The sequence below is a fragment of the Leopardus geoffroyi genome, chromosome B1, assembly GCF_018350155.1.
Source record: "Leopardus geoffroyi isolate Oge1 chromosome B1, O.geoffroyi_Oge1_pat1.0, whole genome shotgun sequence".
Lineage (NCBI taxonomy): Eukaryota > Metazoa > Chordata > Mammalia > Carnivora > Felidae > Leopardus > Leopardus geoffroyi.
The window spans coordinates 77,832,690-77,855,255 of NC_059327.1; the positions used below are offsets into that span (position 1 = coordinate 77,832,690).

Below are 22,566 nucleotides of genomic sequence, written 5' to 3' on the forward strand. Positions count from 1 at the left end.
CTTCTCACTGACATTGTGTTTTTATCTGAGAAGATTGCTATGAGTGATCAGATGCCAGATACAACATGGGCTATTTATCTAAGTTCTGTTAAAAAAAAAAAAAAAAAAAGACCTGGGAAAGTACCCGTTCTGCCACTAGAAAAACTTTATAGTGTAAATTAGAATTCTAATATGCCATGGTGTCATATTATAGAACCCAGTGCCAATTTCATTGTAATCAGTTTACCAGGCATCCATGGAAACAACTTTTTTCCTGACTAAATTACTATACATCCACAAATTTTGGAAACGGAATCTACACAGATGCAGAATCTAAATAGAACAAAACAAAGAGTTGGCAATATTCCATTGAATTAGGGCAGTGGAGGCAAATAGTTTGTGTAATTCAGCCATCTCCCAACTTCACCCCCACAAATATTTTTATATATTATTTGAATGTACTCATTCACTTATTCAAGGGCTTATTGAGCATCTACTATATGCTAAACACCTTCCTAGGCACAGGGGGATGCAGTTGTGATCTAACAGTCAAACATTTCTGCCAGCACAGAGTTTATATATAGTCTAGTGGAGAGAAACAAAATAAACAAAGGGGATTAAATATATACTGCATTACATGCTTGTAAATTATATGGCAGAAGGGAGCTTGAAAGGGGATAAGATGTCCTGGGGGGTGGGGGTGTTTTAATTTAAATTGGCCAGGAAAATCTGTAGTCATAAGGTAACATTTGAGTAAACACTTGAAGGTGGTGAGGAATTGAACTAAGCAGATAACTAAGGAGAATTTCTAAGCAAATGGGAACAGGAAAGGCAAAGAACCTGAAGGGAAGGGTGTTTCAGGAAAGCAGGGAAGAACACAGAGTTGGAAGGAAATAAATGAAGAGGTGAATCGTTGGAGGTGAGGTTACAGAGCTAAAGAGGAGGAGTCATTATATGGTTTTTTGGCTTTGAGCCTGAGGGAAATGGGAAGGAAGCTTAACGTAGTGTTGTCTGAATAGAGGGATGATTTACTCTGGTTGCTGTGTAGAAAATAGACTTGGGGAAGAGTGGAGGTGGAGAAAGGCAGAAACGAGCACTATTAACTCAGAGTTATTGCAATAATCCAGGCAAGAGAGAATAATAGCTTGGAAGAGCTTGGTGGCAATGGAGATGATGAGAAATTCAGATTTTGAATACATTCAGAAAATGGAGCCAACATGCCATGCTATATGGGATTGGATGTAGTTATGTGAGAGAAAAGAAGTCAAAATCAAATGGTTTTAGCTTGAATGACTAGAAAAAAAAGGAGACATTTATGTGAAGAAAAAGATGAAATGTGCATGAAACAGTTTGGGGTGAAATTTGGGAGTTCACTTTTGGATGTAAATTTTGAGATGATTATTAAACATCTAAGTGATTGCTAAGTGATTGCAAGAGGTCAATTTAATTCCATACTGGATATTAATGGAATATTTTTTCTCAACTAAATCTGAAATGGCATTTTTAATAAGAACTTCTAAACTAAAGAAGTGTTCATTTAAAGAACAGAACTGAAGCATGTGAAACCCAATTGCAGGCAGAATAGCCATGCTTCATGGGATTGCAGGTTATGAAATGTCACGTTGCCCTCTCTTTCCTGGACCACAAGATCTCTTAGCACTGTTTCTCTTTGCATATTTTCTTTATTCTCCTAGTTGCTTTGTGATTTCCTCTGCTCTGTAACACATTGCTCTTCACAGCACTAATGTCAGATGGAAGATATAAATATGACTTTCCAACTTGGCTATCAAGAGCTAACCACCCTACAAATTCCAGGAGAAAAAATTTCGTTGCCCAGCTTGTGTTAAGTGTCTCTTCCTAGATCTAAATATCTGCATTGGGAGGGAGTTAGAGGTGGTAGTACCATAGGATCCCAATCCAAATAATAATTATTAGTAAAATTTTCCTTAAAGTAATTAAATTTGTTTCTTCTAACTTCATATATTGGTCTAACCTTGTTATTCCATCTGAATGAATAGGTTAAATATCCCAAGACAAACGAATTTAGTTGCTGATCAGGATTTGGAACTTTGTGTATATAGAAATATTTTAAATAAACCGAAGCAATAGATTTAGAAAATGATCTTGAAGGAATAACTAAAACAATCTCTCCCTCCCCAACACACACACACCACAAGGGCATCTTAAGTACTCAGCATCTTCTTGGCCCTCATTTTCTTGGGCCTCTCCAGGATATCACAGGCATTTGTTTGCTGCTAAGCTAGTTCTGCAGGGGGCAAGGATTTGTACCACTTGCTGGCTTTCAGGGGTGAAATATTCCGAATATGGCCAATTTCAAGCTTCTAATGAGATGTCACTGAATGCAGAATTGGGAAGATATGTGTAAAATCTGTTCTTACTAGTCCAGCACATCACTGAAAGGGTTCAATTTTTCCTCCTGATATGTAGTGGGTCCTAAAGCCCCTTTTAATACTGAATCTGGGGTTTAGGGAGCTATTGAAACTGGAGATATAAATTTGATTGCCATTAAGAAATATATGATCTTTAAAGACATGGGATTGGATAAGGACAGCAAAGCGGTGAATAGAGGATAGTGTTCAAGGCACAGAATATGATACCAAGTCAGAGAAAAGGCGGGAGAATCCTAAAAAAAGGCAGAGAAGAAGAAGTTCATGAAGGTAGGAGAAAACTAGACAGTTGACTCACCTGGAAACCCTGTGAACATCATTCCAGGAAAAGATAGAAAGGGGCCACACTTTTCAGGGCATTACAGATAATGTTAAGATTTTTTTTTATTTATCATAAGGTAGTAATTGCATTATGTGTTGAATTGGAGATATTATAATGTTACAAGGATATTGATATCTTACTTTTGTGCTAGCCTGTAAGTAAAATTTAACTTTCCTTTCAGAAAGTCAGATGATTCAATACTGTCAAATTGGCCAATGTCCCAAAATATCTTGAAATTACACTTTTTAGGGAGATGGGTTAAAATAATGATTTTTTTTTGTTTTAAAACTACATATTATCTATATTCTGGATAAAAAGAACAGATTATAAAATATTCTAAACTTTAATTTGACTCAGCAGTTTAATGTACTAATTGATATGTTAGAAAAAAATAGAGACTGGGGTGTCTGGGTGGCTCAGTCAGTTAAGCATTCATCTTTGGCTCAGGTCATGATCTCACAGTCCGTGGTTTCAAGCCCTGTGTCAGGCTCTGTGCTGACAGCTCAGAGCCTAGAGCCTCCTTTGGATTCTGTGTTTCTCTCTCTCTCTCTCTGTCTCAGAAATAAATAAAAACATAAATAAATAAGTACATATATAGAAACATACATACATACATACCAGAGAATGGCATAACCTAGTGTGAACGGTGGCATTCTACTTTAAATTGTAGAGATTTTTTTTTCTGAATACAATATGAAAACCTTAACTAAGTTCTTGAATAGACATACAAGATTTAAAGCCTTTTAAAAAGCTGAAAGATTTGTGTTTGTTGCTTTTTATGTACATATCAAACTCAATTAGATAAAAGTTAGTAGCTGGAAATGGACCCACAGAATATTTTTAGTTCCTTTTTTATTGCAGGAAAATGCATTTCTCATCTCTCTTCCCACATAAATATTAATCTGGTTTCATGCTAGAGTCATAGAATAATCTTAAAAACCGAAGGGCCAGTGAGTGCCATTTGTGAATAACATCAACCATTCGATGGTCCCGATCATCTGTCATTGCACATTGTCATCTCAGCTGGGCGACCCTGGCAATATTGCAGCAGGCTATTGTTTATTGAGAAAGCTAATATTAGGAGAAGATGTGATAAGAATGCCTTTAAAAAAACTAATTGAGTGCTATCTGTTTTTGGCAATAGCATCTTGTATCTCTCTGTAGTTTATCGCTTTAGAGTCCTTTTTTTAGTCTTTTTATAAAATCCCATTATTTAAAAATCGAGGGCAGTGTGATGGCATGTAAGGAGCTTTATATATTAGTCTGATACTCAGCGATAACCCTTTGTCCTCTACTGCTCAACAAATCCTACTTTATTGAAAAACATGAGAAAACCTGCAGAAAACATTTGAGATATGACTGAGTCATAATCCCAGCATTCACTTCAAACATTATCCAAATTTTTATAGTAAGTTTTAGAAAGGAAAAAGCTAAGTAAAAATGTTGAAAACATTATTAAGGGTGGGGAAATTTCTATTTAGTTAGTTATAAACTTCTTAATTTTTTTTAGCTGATTCCTCTTATATCTGATTACAAAATCCCCAAATAGAGCAGAGAAGTGGAAAGATGCATAATAAAGAAAATATAGTGAAATATTAATTGTAGACTCTGGCTGGTTTTAATTGTATAATTCTTTCACATTTTTGTTATGTTTGCAAATATTCGGTAATAAACCATTGGAAACTAAAGACTCCAATATTCCCCTGCTGGCCCTATCATTGAACATGCAGTAGATGTTTATTTGTTTCGTCAAATGATTATTTATAATAAATGTAAATTAAAATAATCTTGTGGCATCAAATACTATTTGATAAGGAAATTCCATGCTTCCAATCTGAACTTAAAGAATCATAACTAGAGGAAAAATCAATGAATTACAATGTGTAGGAAAAACACAATGGAATAATAAGAAAATAGTAATGGGAATTTTACTTACATTTTTGAAAAAGATCTGGAAGGAAACCAGAATGCAAAAAGTTCCAGTTCCTTTCACAGAAGCGCATTCACCTGATTAACTTTCAAACTAGTGTTTAAGACACTTTGAGAGTGGGAATTGTATGTTACTTCATATTTGTTTTTTCTACAAAAATTGCCATCCAGAGACAAAAAGTAGAAGCTAAGCCAGTTCCCAGTGACAGGGACTTTGTCTTTTGTTAGGATACTTTTCTGTTTGGCTGTGGCATCTGGGGACTTGGGCAAAGTTTTCAATCTGTCTTCTCCCTCCCTTCTGCAGGGGAAGAAGACGGGAGCAGAAGTATCAGATGGGCTGTAGGCGCCCATCTATGTAGTAGCACAAATACCATCTGAACATATTTTTGGTCAGGTACAAAGAAGCAAATGGCTGTTGCTTTTCCCAAATGTTGTTTACCCTTCTGATATTCTTCCCAACAACCATCACGTATAAATATGTATGGTATTTATTTTAGTGTGCAGCTGAGTACAAATTCAGCAAGGTGCTCTGGTACCAATATTTATTCTTTGATATGAAGTTATTGAGCTTTTTAACTGAATGGATTTGGGACTCTTTAAAATGCCTTCTCCTAGGCTGAACTCCATTTTGCTAATAAAGGATACGCTGGGGAAAAAATTGACAGTGTTTTCAAAAAAGTTTATTGCACCAAGGGTTTTGTGCAAAATTGTGGCAGAGGTAAGGGGCTTGGCATGGTTTTGATCTCCAGTTTTTATACACATGTCTTGTAGACATTTATAGTTTGTGGCAAATATCAAGTGTCAAGTACAGTACCTACAGCCTTTTTTGAAACAATTTTTAGGGCAAAGGTGAGGCAGTAACAATAGCAGCACCAAAGGGTGTTGCGCTAATGGTGAAAAGTGGCAGGAGATAGGAATTAGATACCAGGACATATTTTCTGGTTTAAATATACCAGAGAAAAGCAAAGCAAACAAACAAACCTACAAAACTTATTTTCATCAGAAACATTATTTTTAAGTGACTTAAATCAAAATCTATTTGATTTTGAATGTTCTACTTTCTGAATGATCTCTTTCTTTCCAAAAGGATATTAATATTCCTGAAATGGGAGCAAAGCACATCTTAGGCATGACCATCAAATGGTTTTCGTTAATGGTTTTGAAGCAGGGAATGGACAGGGTTACTAAAGGAAAGAGGATTAGGTGAGGAGGATGGACTGGAGTGTACGGAAAGATAAAACTGTCAGGTACTACAGCACCACAGTCTCTCAAAGTCATCAGCTCCAAGAGCTGCTGCTGGAGAGCAGTAATACAGTTCCCACAATGAATACTGTATCAGTCAAGGCTCAGCACAGGAAATGAAAAGCACGCTAGATGTTTTAAGAAGAAGCGGATTTGATACAATAAATTAAGTACAACAAATCACAGGAGGGTGAAGGGGTGGATTTTACTTTGAACTTCTGGGAGTGGCATTCAGACTAATGAAGGCCTGGCCCATCAGGGAAGCTACCACCTTGGCAGTTGCCATTGGAGCCATGAATTCAAGAACATCCAATGGTTGATCCGGAAATCAGGATGTGAAATTAGGAAGATTACTGTCGCAGTTCCAAATTCTAGTCACTCAGGAATCTAGATAACAGTCCTTGGAACATTGCCGTGGAACAAACTTACTTTCGTTTTGTTTTGTTTTATTTTGTTTTGTTTTACTTTATCTGCTAGCAGAAAGGTGAAACAAATAAGGTAGAAAAAAATCTCCACATCCCTTTAGCCTTCCAAATCCTGTGAAAGTATAATTAATTGATAGAAGATAACACTCAGAGTCTTAGTTTCAAGGCCATCTTAGAAATAAAGTGGTTTTTTAAATTTTTTTTTTTTTTATTTGCAGTTGCTCTAAATCTAAAGGGAAGGTTGAAGGCAGGAATCAATCCCCAATATCCACTGCAGGGTCAATATTCAAGAATAGAAAATGCTTATAAATACTTATGTAATTATTTTACATTTAAATTCCTGGAGCTAAGATCATAATGTGTATAAAATATTTGAATAAAATATAAATATATATCAACTAAATATGTATGCAGGTAATTAATATTCAGACAAAGGCAAAAGCATGGAATCTGTTGACCAGCTAGATTCAAATCCTGATCTTGCCATTTAATAAATGGGCACCTGGGTGGCGCAGTCAGTTAAGCATCTGACTTGGGCTCAGATCATGACCTTGTGGTTCCTGTGTTCGAGCCCCACATTGGGCTCTGTGCTGACAGCTCAGAGCCTGGAGCCTGCTTTGGATTCTGTGTCTACCCCTCACTCTGCCTCTCCCCCACTCATTCTCATTCTCTCTCTCTCTCTCTCTCTCTCTCTTTCTCTGTCTCTCTCTCAAAAATAAACAAACATTAAAAAAAATTTAATATGATCCTGTATGGTTATCTAACTGCTGTGGTTTTCTCATCTGTGAAACAAGAATTATGGTAGTAGCATCTCATAGTGTTAGTATCAAGGATAAGTGAAAAAATACATGTAAAATGTTTATGTGGGTGTCTGACCCATAACTGTTATTGCTAATGCTGTTGTTTTTGTCGTATATGGGAGTCGGTGTATGATTACCTCACCTACACTGCTTGGGTTTGAAGTACAGTAATAGGATTTACTAACATTGTGTCTGTAGGAAATTTACTTAAAATTTCTGTGCCTCGGTTTCCTCCTGTATAAAATTGAGATTATAATGGTACTGTCACACAGAGTTGTGATAAGAAATAAATTAAATAGTACACATAAAGTGCTTAGAACAATATCTGACACAGAATAATATCCAGGGTATTTTTGAAAACATCTTACATTTAGTTATTGAATTTGCTTTAACATTATCAGTCTAGTCAACATTTTCTTTCTGAAGGTTTAACACAAGGCTTTTGTTTTTGCAGTCCTTCTGAGAAGAAACAGAATAAACCTATTCTATTTATTATATCTTATAGACACAGATTGCATTATAGTCTCGGGCATGAAACTGTCTAGACTGGTACACAATATTCATATGCTATCCAGATAGGATATGATGGATAGTATGTGTAGTTTTTTCACCACCAATACACTAGATGCCAGTTTATAAAAATTCTAGGTGTAACACCACTAATTTTGTCTCTCAAAAGCAAGGAACTGTGACAATAGAATAATTTTTTTTTAAAGATGCACTTGAGGGTATGATTACAGATTGCTTTTATTAAAGTTAAATTTGTTTATAAGGAAAAAGTTAAGTTATAACTGGCAAATTTAAGAAAAAATATGTACTTTGGAGAACCACTTGATTTAGTGGAAATTACTTTGTGATCAGAAAAACCCCCTTCATTCAAATTTCCATTCTGCCTCTTACTGTTTGTGTGACTTGTTAACCTTTTTGGGCTGCAGCTTTCTCCATTCTAGTATGGAGCCAGTTTAAATTTACAACTATCTTCACACCCAGAGGCTTAGTAGGCACATCTTCTGGAATTCTTTTTATTCTAATATTTAGGGAACATTTTACATTAAATAATTATATTTTGAACCTAAAGCTTATTGTTAGTAATGGATTCTATGACTTTATGACCAACGGTACAACTTTAGAGTAGAAAAGCAAATGTAATGCCATGTAAAGATAAAGAAATACGATTAGACTTACAAATACTTGAAGCATATTTATCTGAAAATGTATGTGCTACTCAATTGTGTTTTGACTGTGAGCTTTAGGCTCCGGTCAGCTCTGTGATTACCTCAGTGAATTGAAGTTCAAACGTTGATATTTGGTTCCTTCTCGATCTTGAACAAGTTACTTAACCTGTTAGCTTCAGCTTCCTCGTTTGTGAATAGGGATGATTAAAGTACTTACCATAGCGTCAAATAAGCAGCTAGTGCCCAGTAAGTTACAATAAATGTTAGCAGTTATTGCTATCATCATCATCATTATCATCATCATTAAGCATCTGTTACATGTTTCAAACTCTGATCGAGGGTTTCACTACTAAAGTATTTGATATGGAGAGACAGGTTAGTGAATCATTCCTCTGTTAAATATACCAAGTTATACCCCTATTTATAACTGGAGTTATAGACTGGTCATATTATTTTGACTAATAGATGTACATTTATTTTTAAAATATTTTTTGAATTAGAAAAATGATACAGTACAATGTTTAATGCTAATAATTTAATATTTACTATACATTTTACTCATTTAACTCATTTACTGTGTGTGTTTTGCTCATATATTAACTCATTTATTCATCACAACTATAAATAGTAATATAGTCATTATCCCCATTTGAAAAATGTAAAAAATGAAGCAGAGAGAGAGTGTTTCAAGACCACATGGATGGTAAGCTGCAGATTGATCATTTAGACCTAGACAGTATGGTCTGGAGTTGGTCTTCACAACCATTATTTCATGCTGCCTGTCTAACTGAAACTCTAGAGTAATGCTGTTTGGGTGTTTATTCACAGTCCACCTCTTAATTGGGCAAGTTACTTAGCCCCTCTAAGCTGGATTTCCTTATCTATCCAGTCATTAAAACATTAGCAGTTACAATGTTAGAGTATTTTATTCTCTGAAATTAGTGGGTGTGGGAACAGACTGATTATAGCCTAAGAAATCAATCATAGTAGAAGAAAAATGCCTTTCCAGAAACATACATGAAGGAGGTAGAGATGTAAGATAAGGGCAGCATTCCAAGAGTAGGTACACATTAACAGCATGGGAACAGAAGGAGAGAAATAGGGAAGGATCATGACCGTGGGGACATTTCTTGATGTTTAGATGAAAGAGAGATAGAAGGATAGATTTTTTAGCAGTTAGCATGTGTGGTTAAATTTTAAGGGTACTGACCAAAGAGATTCGTAGGATTGATACAGGGGAGCACTAATACATAGAGAAACAAATAGAAAGAGACGGTTTTTAAAGGAAGTTTCAAATGGGTGTGCAAAAGTATTGACTGTCAAAAAGATGTCTAAAGATAACTTTAAAATAATTTTAAGAAGCTACATTTGGGGCATATTATTATGGGACTGAGTAAGATTTAGAATTCATCATCATTACTTCAGATTTTGCCAGAAATGGAATCTCATGGATCCACGATTTTTATTTGAGTTTCACTGTGGGATCCATAATCCGGAAATTTAAATCCAACTTTCTGCTCAGCATTAAAATTACTTTGTACTTTATCCACGAATACATTTCACCATTTTCATTTTTCTGATCAATGGATAGCATAAAGGAGAGGGATGTCAACAAAACTGAACTTGCACCCATTATAATTTTGCTTAGAATGCCCTGTTCAAGACAAGAAGCAAACCTATTCAGTACCATATAAATTTACTAAATTGAGGAAGTCTAAAGAAGTCCTTCATTAAATTTCCAATGGGATGAGTTTTAACCAAGTCTCAATGGAGACCTGGTTTCTGAAGAACTCAAAAATTCTTCTGTTCAAATGTTCATGTCAGATAAATGCAGATCTCTGTGAGTGTGAGAATGTGCTCACTGCTGTGAAACTTATAATTAAACAAGTTTTTGTTGTTATTGTTGTTATTGCTTTTAATCATTGGTTCAGACTAATTATAGTTGTTTATAAAAAAAAAAAAAAAAAAAAACGAGAAATTCATGAGAGGTACCAAAGGGAGAAAAAGACTTGGTAGACATGGATAGAACATGCTACTAAATCTCTAGAGGTGGCCATCTTTGGAAGTAGAAGTGCTAAGTGTGAATCTAGAAGGCTTAGAATTGGGGCTTTTCATGAACTCAGCTCCACAAAATTCTTTCTGGGGTGCACTAACTCACTGGAAAATAGTTGCCAGATTCTCAGCCTGAAAATTAATTTCCATGATTTGTCAGCAATAGTAGAATGAATCTTAGAGAATGAGGAACAATTGGATCATGTTTGCATAGCAGCTTCATATGGTAAAGACATATTGATGAACCTTAGTTTTCATTATAAGTTCAGAGGCCCATCTGAGTTGTTGCTAATGACACCAACACGATATGAGGGGATAAAAGAAGTGCTTCCATTAGCCTCTGGCATCATGGAGCTTGGAAAGCTGAAAACTCTTGGAGACAGAAACACTGCAGGTGTACCTCAGCCCTTTGGAAGTGGAGACCTATCAATTGAGATCATGGTTGGTGGAGATAAGTGGGTTCTTCTATCCTGATCAGAGGATACTTAGAGCCAACTTTGGTCTTACATTAATCTTAATTATTTGCTTCCAGTGGGGCAAAGTCAATATTACTGTTAGATATTTCTCAGGTGTGGGACAAGTGCCTAGACTGCACAGCATTTTGGTAGTGTGAAGTGGCCCCACTTTTGCTTGGATGTGACAGAGCGACACCTAGTGGTAAAGTTTAACTGAGCATATTTGTTCTGTGAACATACCCAATTCTAAGCCTTTTCACAGATGTAGACACTGTATAGAAAGGGATTATATGATCAATAAATATGCTTACTCAAAGTGTAAGTGCCTCACTTCAAGGTCTGGGAGAAGGAAATTTAAGATGCTCTACCAGACTGAGTCTTTTGTTGTTGTCGTTTAAGTTTAATTTATTAGAGAGGGGAAGGGAGAGAGAGAGAGACAAAGGGCACAAGTGTGTGCACACACATGTGAGGGAGGGGCAGAGGGAGAGAGAGAGAGAGAGAGAGAGAGAGAGAGAGAGAGAGAGAATCCCAAGCAGGCTCCACACTGTCATCATAGAGCCCCGTGCTGCCACTGGGGTTCAAACCCACAAACCATGAAATCATGACTGGAGCCACAGTGGGATGCTTAACCCACTGAGTCACCCAGGCACCCCTCCACCAGACTGTCTTAACAAGATTTCCAGAGTCATGCTCATATGAGAAGGGAGAGGTGGAAGGGCAGGAAGACGGGCTGTTTTGGTAGACCTCTTGGAAATACTAGATAGGTTTATCTGATTTATCTAAGAAGAATGAACAAAATGAAGATTTTATATTTCTCAGAATTTCACTTGGTTATGTGTATGGGTGGAAGAGGTAGCATTGTGTGTTAAAAACTAACTAGGAATTATATTTTCACTGGTTTTCACATCAGAATGCAGTCACATCAGTGGTAAATACAGAATGTGTCTATAGGAAAAAGTTAGAGGAAACAATATGGTGGTTCATTGGAAAAGGGTTGTTTGCTTATCTGGAAGTGGCATTCACAAAGCAAGTACACTTTAAAGAAAATAACAACAAAATACCCAGTAAATTAATAAATATGTGGCAGGGCAGATTGTGACAAACTAATCTCCATCTCAGTGGAGGAGGACAAAAAAGAAGAGAAAGGGGGATGATAATAGACACAATATAAGAATTTATGATACATTCAAATCTAAATCAAGTGTTTTATGTATATTTTCTTATTAGATTCCTATACTATTCCTTTGAAGTAGGTACTGATATTGTCTTCATTTTACAGATGAAGACATGCAAAGTCATCTTTCTTAACATCACAAAGGTGCTAAGCTAAAAATGCCAATATTTTAGTCTTTTAGTATTTTGGTCTTTCTGATCCCAAAGTTCATGCTCTTGGCTCTCTACTAAAAATGTCACAAGAATTTTTATCACTTCTTGGTGAGATATTGACCATTCTGCTTTGAAAAGTTTGTCCATTAAATGTCCTTATCTAAATCCTGTTAAGATCGATTGGATTTCAATTAGAATGCAATAGATTACAACATACATGGTTTAAACCTTCTTTGCTCTTTTCCATTGTGCACATATATTGGAATACTTTAATTTTTTTGTGATTGTTTCTTTTCAGAGGCAGTTCAGCAATTTGAATCTTCACTCTGCTGTTGTCCTAATGTAGATTAAAATGAATAATGAAGCACTTGAGTATTTTCTGGTAGATTATTGTAATAATACCATACCATTTTCATTTTGTTGTTGTTATTTTGTTTTGTGTTGTTTACCGGCTTCTTGGAGTTTGTTTTCTGCTTGGTACAAGGCACGCCGTTGCAGGGTATCAGAAAAGCTTGTGTTTCGCTTGGATAGTAAAGAGAGGGCTTCTCTCAACTTCCTTTTTGGTATTTTGCCATTTTGACATAAGAGAACCCAACTGTTTCTGCTTGCTGCAGACTGCCTCATCTATGGGGAGGGGAATGGAGGGGGTCTGATGAACCTCGCACCTCCTGAAGCCTGGTGGCTCATGGGGGCCTCTCATGATTGGGGCACTCCTTTTGACAAGGAGTTGGAGAACAAATGATGCTCAGAGGATGTACTAAGTTGGAAAACTACCAGGGTGAAATGCATTTGGACGTTTTTTTTTTTTTTTCTAGTTTTTAAGATGTGAGTTCTCTGGATGGGCCTCCTCCTTATGTTAATCTCATGTATTTGTTTGGAATATTAAGATCTTGCCTTGATTCCTTCCTACAACCTCCCCAGAAAAAATGATCTACCTCAGCTTAGAGAAATTTCATATTTGTGCCTTTTTTACACAGATTGTATAGTCTTTGGCTTTTATTACTTTGTCTTTTTATAACACTTTTAAAAATATGATGAAGAATTTCCAATTGAAAACTCCAAAATTCCTCTTGTTGTTTTCATCTTTCATGTCTTTGCTTTGAAGCTGTGTCACTTAGCCATTGAGCAGAGAATGAGATCTGGGTAATGGAGGCAGTCCTAGCCGCTATTATATGATGCTGGTGAAAGGGCTCTTATTGAGAGTGGATTTCTTGTAATTGGGCCTGAAAGATCCAAAGAAAGTTTCTAACAAGGTGGAAGTGGCTGGTATGCTTTGTCTTAGTAGTTATGAGCACTGAGTACTTGGAAAAAGGAACTTGTCCCAGGCATCTATTAAAGGATAACACACTAAGGCCAAATACATTTTGTTCCAAATATAAGGATAACACCATATTAAAAATTCAGAATTCTATTCCCATAGTTTATTACATAAAGACTTTTAGGGAAAAATTATATAATAATATCGATAGATACTAAAAGTAGCAATTGAGAAAATTCAACAATGAGTCCAATCAACCAATCAATTAGTCAGTCAATAATCAATTTGCAAGGAAATCTAAAGAACTACATATTTAAGGTAGGAGCAAGAAAGATACTCAATAAAGAATATAAAACAGAAGAAAAATGACTTTCGTTTTATAAAAATTTCAAAACTTTTCTATGAAAAAATACCATAAACAAACCTATTTTAAAAATTGATTTGGAGTAGAATTGCATTTTATGAGACAGAGGTTTAATATGTTGAACTGTTTAAAATTGAGCAAAAGAGGATAATCTAATAGCAAAATAGACAAAAGATGTAGAGAAACCACTCACAAAAAATCCAAAAGTCGTTGAATATATGCAAAGTTGCTCAGTCACTAGAAGATGAAGAAACTCAATGGATTAGCAGCTTTTAGACTGGTCACAATTAAAACAAAGCAAGTAAAACAATAATGCCTATTGTGGCTAGGTTATGAGCAAAGAAGTATTGGCACACATTGCTGGTATAAATTGCATTATCCTGTTTTAGAAAGCATGTTGGCAATATCAATTAAAATTAAAAATATAAATACTTTTGACTCTGCACTACATCTTGGGAATCTGTCACATGGAAATGACAGTGCTACGAAATACATAAGCATGCTTATTTTAAGCATTAATTTTATTTGGAAAAACTGAGGAGCAAAGTAAATGCTAATCAATAAAGCAACATTATGATCTATTCACATCACAAAATACTATGCACCACTTAAAATAATGAATTAGAGCTATACTGGTTAGCATGGAAAGATTTCCATCAATTCTTCTTGAGTGAAGAAAGCAAAATATGTATAATATGATCAATTTTGTAAAAACAATAAGCATTATCAAAATTATTGAACACTCATTAATCTGCAAGACACTATTTTAGAGATTAATGCAGTGACACAAAAATTATATTACCTGATATTTTGAAGAAGGACAAATGATGCTCAAGGGATGTACTAAGTAAAAAGGCAAAAGAATTATATAACGTAACATAGACCTGCTTTAAAAATGAATGATTTAAATAGTGCTATGGTTTCCAGTGAGTTATTATAAAAGGTTCTGCAATTCATATGTGGATCAAAAATTACCTATATAGCCCAATGAGTCATGTTAGTATTATGAGTCTTAGTTTCTTTTTTTTAAATTTTTTTTTAATGTTTGTTTATTTTTGAGGGAGAGAGAGGCAGAGTGCGAGTGGGGGAGGGGCAGAGAGAGAGGGAGACACAGAATCTGAAGCAGGCTCCAGGCTCTGAGCTGTCAGCACAGAGCCCGATATGGGGCTTGAACTCACAGACCACGAGATCATGACCTGAGTGGAAGTCGGACGCTTAACCAACTGAGCCACACAGGCGCCCCTGAGTTTCTTATAATAATATTAATGACAGCATCTGGTATTGGTAGAAAGAGAATTTGAGATAATATAAGTAAAGAACTCAGCACTGTGCCTGGCAAAGAATGAATGTACATTAAATGGAAGCTATCCTTCTCATTGTCAATATTATTGTTTTTCAAATGCCGAGGTTGTGTATTTTTTTGAAAGAATAGCAGAGGTGAAGTGCCCTTCTCATCACATCACATTAGCAAGAACATGCTACCAATATGAATTATTTCTCATGATATTAACCTCGATCAACGGGCCAAGATAGTGTTTGTCTGGTTTCTCCACTTGCTATAAGTTACTTTCTCCCCATCCACCCTCTCCAATCTTTTTTTTTTGAAAGTCCATAACTAAATCCAGCTCACACTCAAGGAAGTATGAATGAGATATTAAACATTTTCTCTGGGAAGTGGGAATATCTACATAAATTATAAAGAATTCTTATGTAATGAAGATTTTTTCTCCCCTATTTATTTATTCAATCATTTATTTACATGTACTCCTGTATATTTCTTTTATACTTTAAGTTATAATCTAATACTACATTCTTTTGTTGTTGCTATTTTTCAGATTATTCCAGCTTTAGACATTGGGTGCTTTTTCACGTAGACTCCTGAGTCCCTGTGACATGCTCCTGTCCTTTTGTTTTTTGAGCGCTTCCTTACTTTCTGACATTACAAGATTCTGAAGATTCATCTTATATTGTCCCTGCCTTGGCCCTAGAGCCAGCCATTTCTCCAGGGACTCTTGGTTCCTTTTATTGGAGAGTAGTCTTAAGAAACCAAAATCTGGGCACTGGGATGTGTTCATTGTTACTGAGGTCTCCAGTGTCCCTCAGTAGACAGATCTAAGAAATATATATATATATACATAAATACATATATACATATATATGTATAAATGTATAAGAATAAATGTATAAAGAAATATATATATACATAAATACATATATACATATGTATATACATATACATATATAAATACATATATACATGTATATATATATATATAAAATATGATTCTTGTATTATTTGATTCTTGGATTACTAACCCAAGTTTGTAAACATAGTTATAATTATTTCTCTATGTATCTATCTGCATCTATCCATTTGCATTTTTTCATTAGCTTCCAGTTTCTAGGCAAAACATTGTTTTTTCAAGTTACTTAGGTCAGCTCTTTTTCCCTTACCCCATTCCATAAGTGGATATTACTTGTGATGAAACTCGTATTTTCTGATTGCACAGCAAGTAGAGTTTCGTACTCAAGTTTTTCACATAGAAAATATTTCCCTGTTAGTAACCAGACTGCTTTCCTCTTAGTAATCTGTAAGCTACATCTCTAACTTGTGTGTTTTTATGTTGGTCTTGTTGCTTATATATACCATCAACTTTTGTCCTTCTTTCTTACTTACTCTTTGCCAGGCCCCCACCTATAATAGGGCTGCTCTCCTGTTTCTTTTCATCTTGTGAGAGACATCCTCACTGTGACGTCTTTTCTTTGATGGCCTCCTGAGATGTAACTCCTGTGCCTGGATCTGGGGAACCTTGGGACCTTAGGAACCATTCATTGGCATTCAGCCTTAGCATCTGCCTTAGCCCCAGTAGAGAAGTGCATCTACTCGATTCTCTCCCTGTCCTGACCTCTGGCCTCCTCCAGTCATCCAGTCTTCTCAGAATTCCCATTCCCACTTAGAAATCTCTACAATCTCAATGGCTCTCCTCATACCACATTGGGCTGCAATTTGTTCTGGGAGGCTGCACAACCCTTACCTAGACCCTCCCCAAAGCTACTGTCACAGCACCATATTGGCCACTTGGCTTTGTGTTTCAGAAGAATCATGTCCCCTTCAACAAAACTCCTTTACTCCTAAATCTTTCCACAAACTCTAAGTGCTTTCTATCATTGAGATTTCCATTTTTCCATTCCCTCAGGGCAAGGTACAAGGGGAAAGGCTGCCTGGCCCTTTCTCATGAGAGCATCAATAACTTTTCTTTTGTTCCCCTCCAGTTTGCTAGTCCAATTCTTTTTCACTTTTTAGGTTTATTTATTTATTTGGAAAGGCAGGGGAAGTGCAAAGAGAGGGAGAGAGAATCCCAAGCAGTTTCCACACCTAGCGCAGAGCCCAATGCAGGGCTTGATCTCACGATGGTGAGATCATGACCTAAGCAGAAATCAAGAGTCAGATGCTTAACTGACTGAGCCACCCAGGTGCTCCTGTTTTATATATATTTTTTATAGATTACAAAGAGGAACCCAACTATTTAAAAACTCAATAATAGAATATTTGTTACCTATTTATATAATTTTTCCTTGTTTCAAACTGGTAAATGTCAGAAATAAGGTGATTTATTTTCAGTCACCCTCAAGGAAACCATTGCCTGAATGGCAGAACCAGGAGCTAAGAGAGGTGAAGAGTCGAAAGCCAACCTTTAATATTTCAAAACAATATCCAACCACATATATGCACACATATGTATATGTAGATACATATATAGTCACAAAGGTAGTCACACATAGAATTTTCTACCTACTTTTATGCAATCTGTTATTTCTTTGAAAGCAGTCCTCATAATTGGTTATTTATAGGATGTCTCACGTGTGCTCATAAATACCCAACTCTAGGCTAAAAATAGACTTCTACACTCTGCTGTCACTCTGAAGTGCAGGAAGCCTAGCAAAGGTGTCTTGCTGCTGCCATTGCTGTCAGCACCTATGCAGGCCATGCCATGCTGATTCCAACCTGCAGAAGGAAAAACTTCTCCCTTGGACTCTGAACCACTGTTACCTCAATCTCAGTATGCCCTGTGCTCTCAGCATCCCAAGGGCATGGTGTAGGGAAACAGCTTTTTCAGTTCCCTTGTCATTTTCTCACTGGGGCCTTTCTCTCACAAAGTATCTCCCACAGAGTATCCAGATGGGGGGTGGGGGGGTCGTGGGGGGGAGAGGGAAGAGATGGATAGGGAATAAGGAAGTGGAAAGTCAAAGCAAAATCATCTTAGCAAGAGGCAATTCAAATTACGTAAATATACCCATCCCTGCCAGCTGCCACTGTCTTCCTAGACCAAGATGGAATATTCAGCTAACTCTTCCTGTATTAAGAGATTTTCCCCAAGAGAATTTCTTGCTTTCTTTACAGAAAGGTCCTTGGAGGATTTGTTCTGCCAGTCTTCTGGACATACACCTGTTTGAAATTCTAAAGTGCACAACATGCAGGTTCAAACTTGGACCCTGCCATATACTAGCATCAAATGTAACAACTTAAATATGTCCTTAATTGTTTGTCATCTAGGACTATATTTGTGCTATTTATAGGCTCTGATAATCTTGCTGGTGGGCAGGGCTGTGATACCATGTTAGGTAGTTGCTTTCATTTATTTTTTCTAACTAAATCTCTATGAGTAACATAAAATTACAGGGTTTTGTTTGTTTGTTTATTGTTTTTGGTTTGTTTGTGGGGAAATGAAGACTCAGAAAGGTCTAAGCTGGTGCCCTCTACATCACCTCATAACACTTAGCATGACCCTGCACAAACAGGGTTCAACTGATACTCAGTGACATAAATGTATATTTTACTTTTTACATAATCCACATGCATTTTCTTTCCAAGTTCCTTTACAAAGGTTCATTTTGAAGCATTCACAGGAGGTAGCCAAGAGTGTAGAAAAATACATATCCTTGAAGAGGTCAGAGAGATTGCATGAAAAATAATGAAATAGATTTGTGAACCTGAAAGTCTGGAGGTGGTTAAAAAGAAAACAGAGGGCAAAGCATACTTTCAATCTTTGAGAAAATTTTAGTATCCTTTCCTAAAAATGCAGCTAATGAAATGCATATTTTCCGCATATTATCTATTTAATTTGAATGATTCTCCAATTTGAATCATTTCTTTAAATTATTGAAGTATAAACAAAGATATCTAACTCATGATTATTTATTCATTACAATAAAAATGACTTTCTATTATATATTGCAATCTAGAAACTTGAAGACCTCTAACATTGTTATTTTTACATAAATGGTATGTTCTGTTGAAAATATGGATAAACAAACAGAACTAAAGCTAAATTATATTTCCACTCACTATTAACATGTTGCTCTTTTAATATTGTGGGTGTTGCCCCACGCATATAATTTTTTTTAAAAAACTGGGATCATTTTGTGGATACTGGCTTGTAATCTGTTTTTCCATTTAAAATAACTTTGTAACATACAGGCATTTGATAACATGATGAAATACATTTTTGTGATGTATTTTAAAAGACTTGGTTGAAGTTGCTTTCTTCTATAGGGGTTTTTCCAACAACAGGGGTTTGTTGGCAGACCAACAAACTCTACACTTACTGAAATTTTTTTGGACCACACAGGTGACATGAACTGGAACATCAAACCAGGGCCAGGCTTGGGGTTCAGTTGTATCTACCCAGCCTCACAGAGATAGGAAAGTTCCCTGGCTGTTTTTCTTTGAAGTGTTCTTTTCCTTTTCCTTTCCCCAACTCCACACCCTCCACTCTCCTTCCTTTTCCTCCCCTTCCCTCCTCTCCTCTTCCCTCCCCTTCCCTTCCTTTCCCAGATCCTCACCCTTCCCCCTGTCCTTCTCTTTCTTCCCCTCTGCTTCCCTTCCTATTCTTTCCATGCCCTGCTCTGCTCTGCCCACCTCTCCCCTCCTTTCCCTTCCCTTCCTTTTCTTTCCCTTCCCTTCCTTCTCTCTTTTTTAACATCATTCTGCCTACTCTGATGCTGTATCCCTCTAGGGCCCCACCCCTTCATTGTGGTCTCCTGATGAACTCCCCATTTTGAATGGACCCTATGCTTTATCTCCTGTCCCCACTCCCTTCATAAGGCTGAATAAAGTTCAGGTATCCAGGGTTCTGCAGAAAACCTCAGTCCAAAAAAACAAAACAAAACAAAACTGATTTTGGCACTCAAATATCCACTATAGATTACTGATTTTACTTTCTTTTTGGCCTCTGCATTTTCCTACTTCTCTGCCAGCTTAGCAATGCAGTTAAAATACATATAATATTTTATTCAAGATTTGACTTGTTTTAATCAAAAGGATTGTTCTCTGCTATATGATGAAAATGAAAGTCAAGGATATTTACTTTGAAAGGTTAAAAATATATCATGTATACTTATATTTTTATTCTTCCTAAAATTAAATGATCCTTTATTTAATTGAAACATTTATAAAATAATGGATTATATAATTTAGGATTCCACTCCCAATCCCACTCCTGATCACCAACTAGGATTCTGGTCATCCGTGTGTGAATTTTTCCCTTACACCAACAAGTAATTCTTGGATACTAACTGGGTGTCCTGGATCCATCTCTCATCCAGCAGCCACACAAGAGTTCACTCAGTCACTTCATTAGGGCAAAAGATGCTCCCAGTGCTTTTATCACTTAGAAAATTATAAAGGTTTTAGGAGTTCAGTGCCAAGAATCAGAAGGCAGAGACCAATATATTTTTTCTATTATCTCACATAATTGTTAGTGAAATATCTTTATAAAGTTTATACATTATAACATCATGGTGTACGTAATCACAATACAGCCACTGTATCTTGAATATTTATGAAGTATCAGACATATCTTTTTTTTTAACTAATAGACTTTATTGTTTTAGGAGTTTTAGGATTATAGAAATATTGGTGGAAAGTAGAAAGTGCTCCCATATACCTCCTTACACCCCCTTCTCCCATTTCTAATTATTAACACCTTGCATTAGTATGGTGTATTTATTATAAATAAAGGGTAAATATTAATACGTTATTAAACATATGTCTTTTGATATATGGTTTTTTTGGATCCTTTCAACAACTCAACAAGATAGATATTATCCACACTTCAAAAATAAGGAACCTAAGGTTGAGCACCAAGTCTGGATTCACTGACAAATGTGTAGAAACAAGATCTTGGACCATTATCTTCACTATTTTTTCTATTTTAAGTAATTTGAGAAATCCTATATTTTAACTGTCTTCTGTCTGATGAAATGTATGGTTGGTATTGAATATAATTAAAAAACATTCACAACAGGAAATCATTTTTTTCCTGAGATCTGATTTTTAGAACTAACATGCTTATCTTATATAACTACTAGATTAGAACACCAGTTGGTGGCTACCAACAATCACAGTTGGAATGATAAATACTAATTATTTTATAAATACTCCAAATGTGGTATAATTTATTTATGTTATTAGAAGCCTTGGTATTTGTCTAATGGCAATATAGATAACATAAAACAGCAACAGTGCCCTGATTCTTCTTTTGCAACACATCAAGTCATTAAATTCCTTGTAGTAATGTGGATTGTTCTCCTAACTTAAACTATTTTTTGGTTGTTTTGCTTCATAACAGCAATAGGTCCTAAAAGGCAAAAACATACTACCATATCTGTAAATTAGTGTGTGTATCATGGTAGACACATTAAATCTATGGCTTTTGTTTCTCATTTGGAAAGTCATTTTATCCAAAGATGAATCTAGTACAAGCACTCTGTATAAATAGTAGTTTACATTGATTTGAATATCCATATCAGAACTGAGTATGTTGTATTGTAAAAAATAATAATAATACTGTTGCTCTTATGATCAAACATATGTTGCATCTAACTTATTTGAAGTAACACTGTATGTTGGGATCCAGGTTCTGTCATCCCTTCTCTCAGCTGTTTGGTTTTATAGTAACTCTTGCGGAGTCTCTTGTCATGATATATAATGTAGTACAATATACCTGAAAGAAATGTGTCCAACTCAAAATTTTTAATGTTCTAGAACCACTAGAATTTATTTCCTATAATATTTTATGATTTCAAAAGCATGGCACATTATCATATTATTTGAAAATATATTAATGTAGTTATATATTTGTCTTATAGTGAACGGACATCCAATACTCAAAAGAGCTAACATCCGGATTGTTGGAAAGTTAGTATCCAGATCTATAAGAGAAAGGAAAATGAGACATTTATCAAAAGAAGTAGAATAATGTTTCAACACAATGTTATTATCTTAAGAGTTGAACCTTTCTACCCAAAGATACATTAACATCGACCATGGATTAATTATATATCAACAGGAAAAAATGACAAGCATCTTTGGATATCAAAAGAAGGATTTCAACAAGTCAGTTTATAATTTCAAAATATCTTTGGATGAACCATTCACTGGCTCTTCTTCACTAACAGCTACTCTTATCATAATGAAGTTGAAACCTCTTAGTGTCAAGTGTTCCTTTCATTGGACTTTAATTTATGTTGTTCCATTACCAATAAATGCCATAAAGAGACTTTAGAATTTTTGTTTCTAAAAACTCTCTTAATTTTTTTGGAAATTGTTTCTCAAAATGTGTTTTAAACTATATGACTTTATTAGTGTAGTCTAGTATTATTTTTCCCTATTGTCATTCCTCACTCGTGAAAAACTGGAAGTCAATATATAGTGTTCCTGAGTTGCTTGCCTTAGTTCAGAAAGGATTTGAGACACAGTTGGACAGCACCAGTTTAAGAATCTTGAATTTAATATTATCTGTCTACCTATCTATCCATCCATCCATCCA

The 22,566-nt window shown here is 35.6% G+C and overlaps 1 protein-coding gene across 3 annotated transcripts in view; it reads left to right on the forward strand.

The window, feature by feature from the left end:
* The window catches only part of IQCM (IQ motif containing M), a 468,312-nt gene extending 446,011 nt beyond the window's left edge, over positions 1–22,301 (forward strand). For all 3 annotated transcript variants that reach the window (XM_045466083.1, XM_045466099.1, XM_045466092.1), the window contains exon 14: positions 21,887–22,301. In XM_045466083.1, the coding sequence (XP_045322039.1) occupies positions 21,887–21,996 (110 nt within the window). In that variant the 3' untranslated portion in view covers positions 21,997–22,301. The remainder of the gene's footprint in view (positions 1–21,886) is intronic.
* The last annotated feature ends 265 nt before the right edge of the window (positions 22,302–22,566 follow it).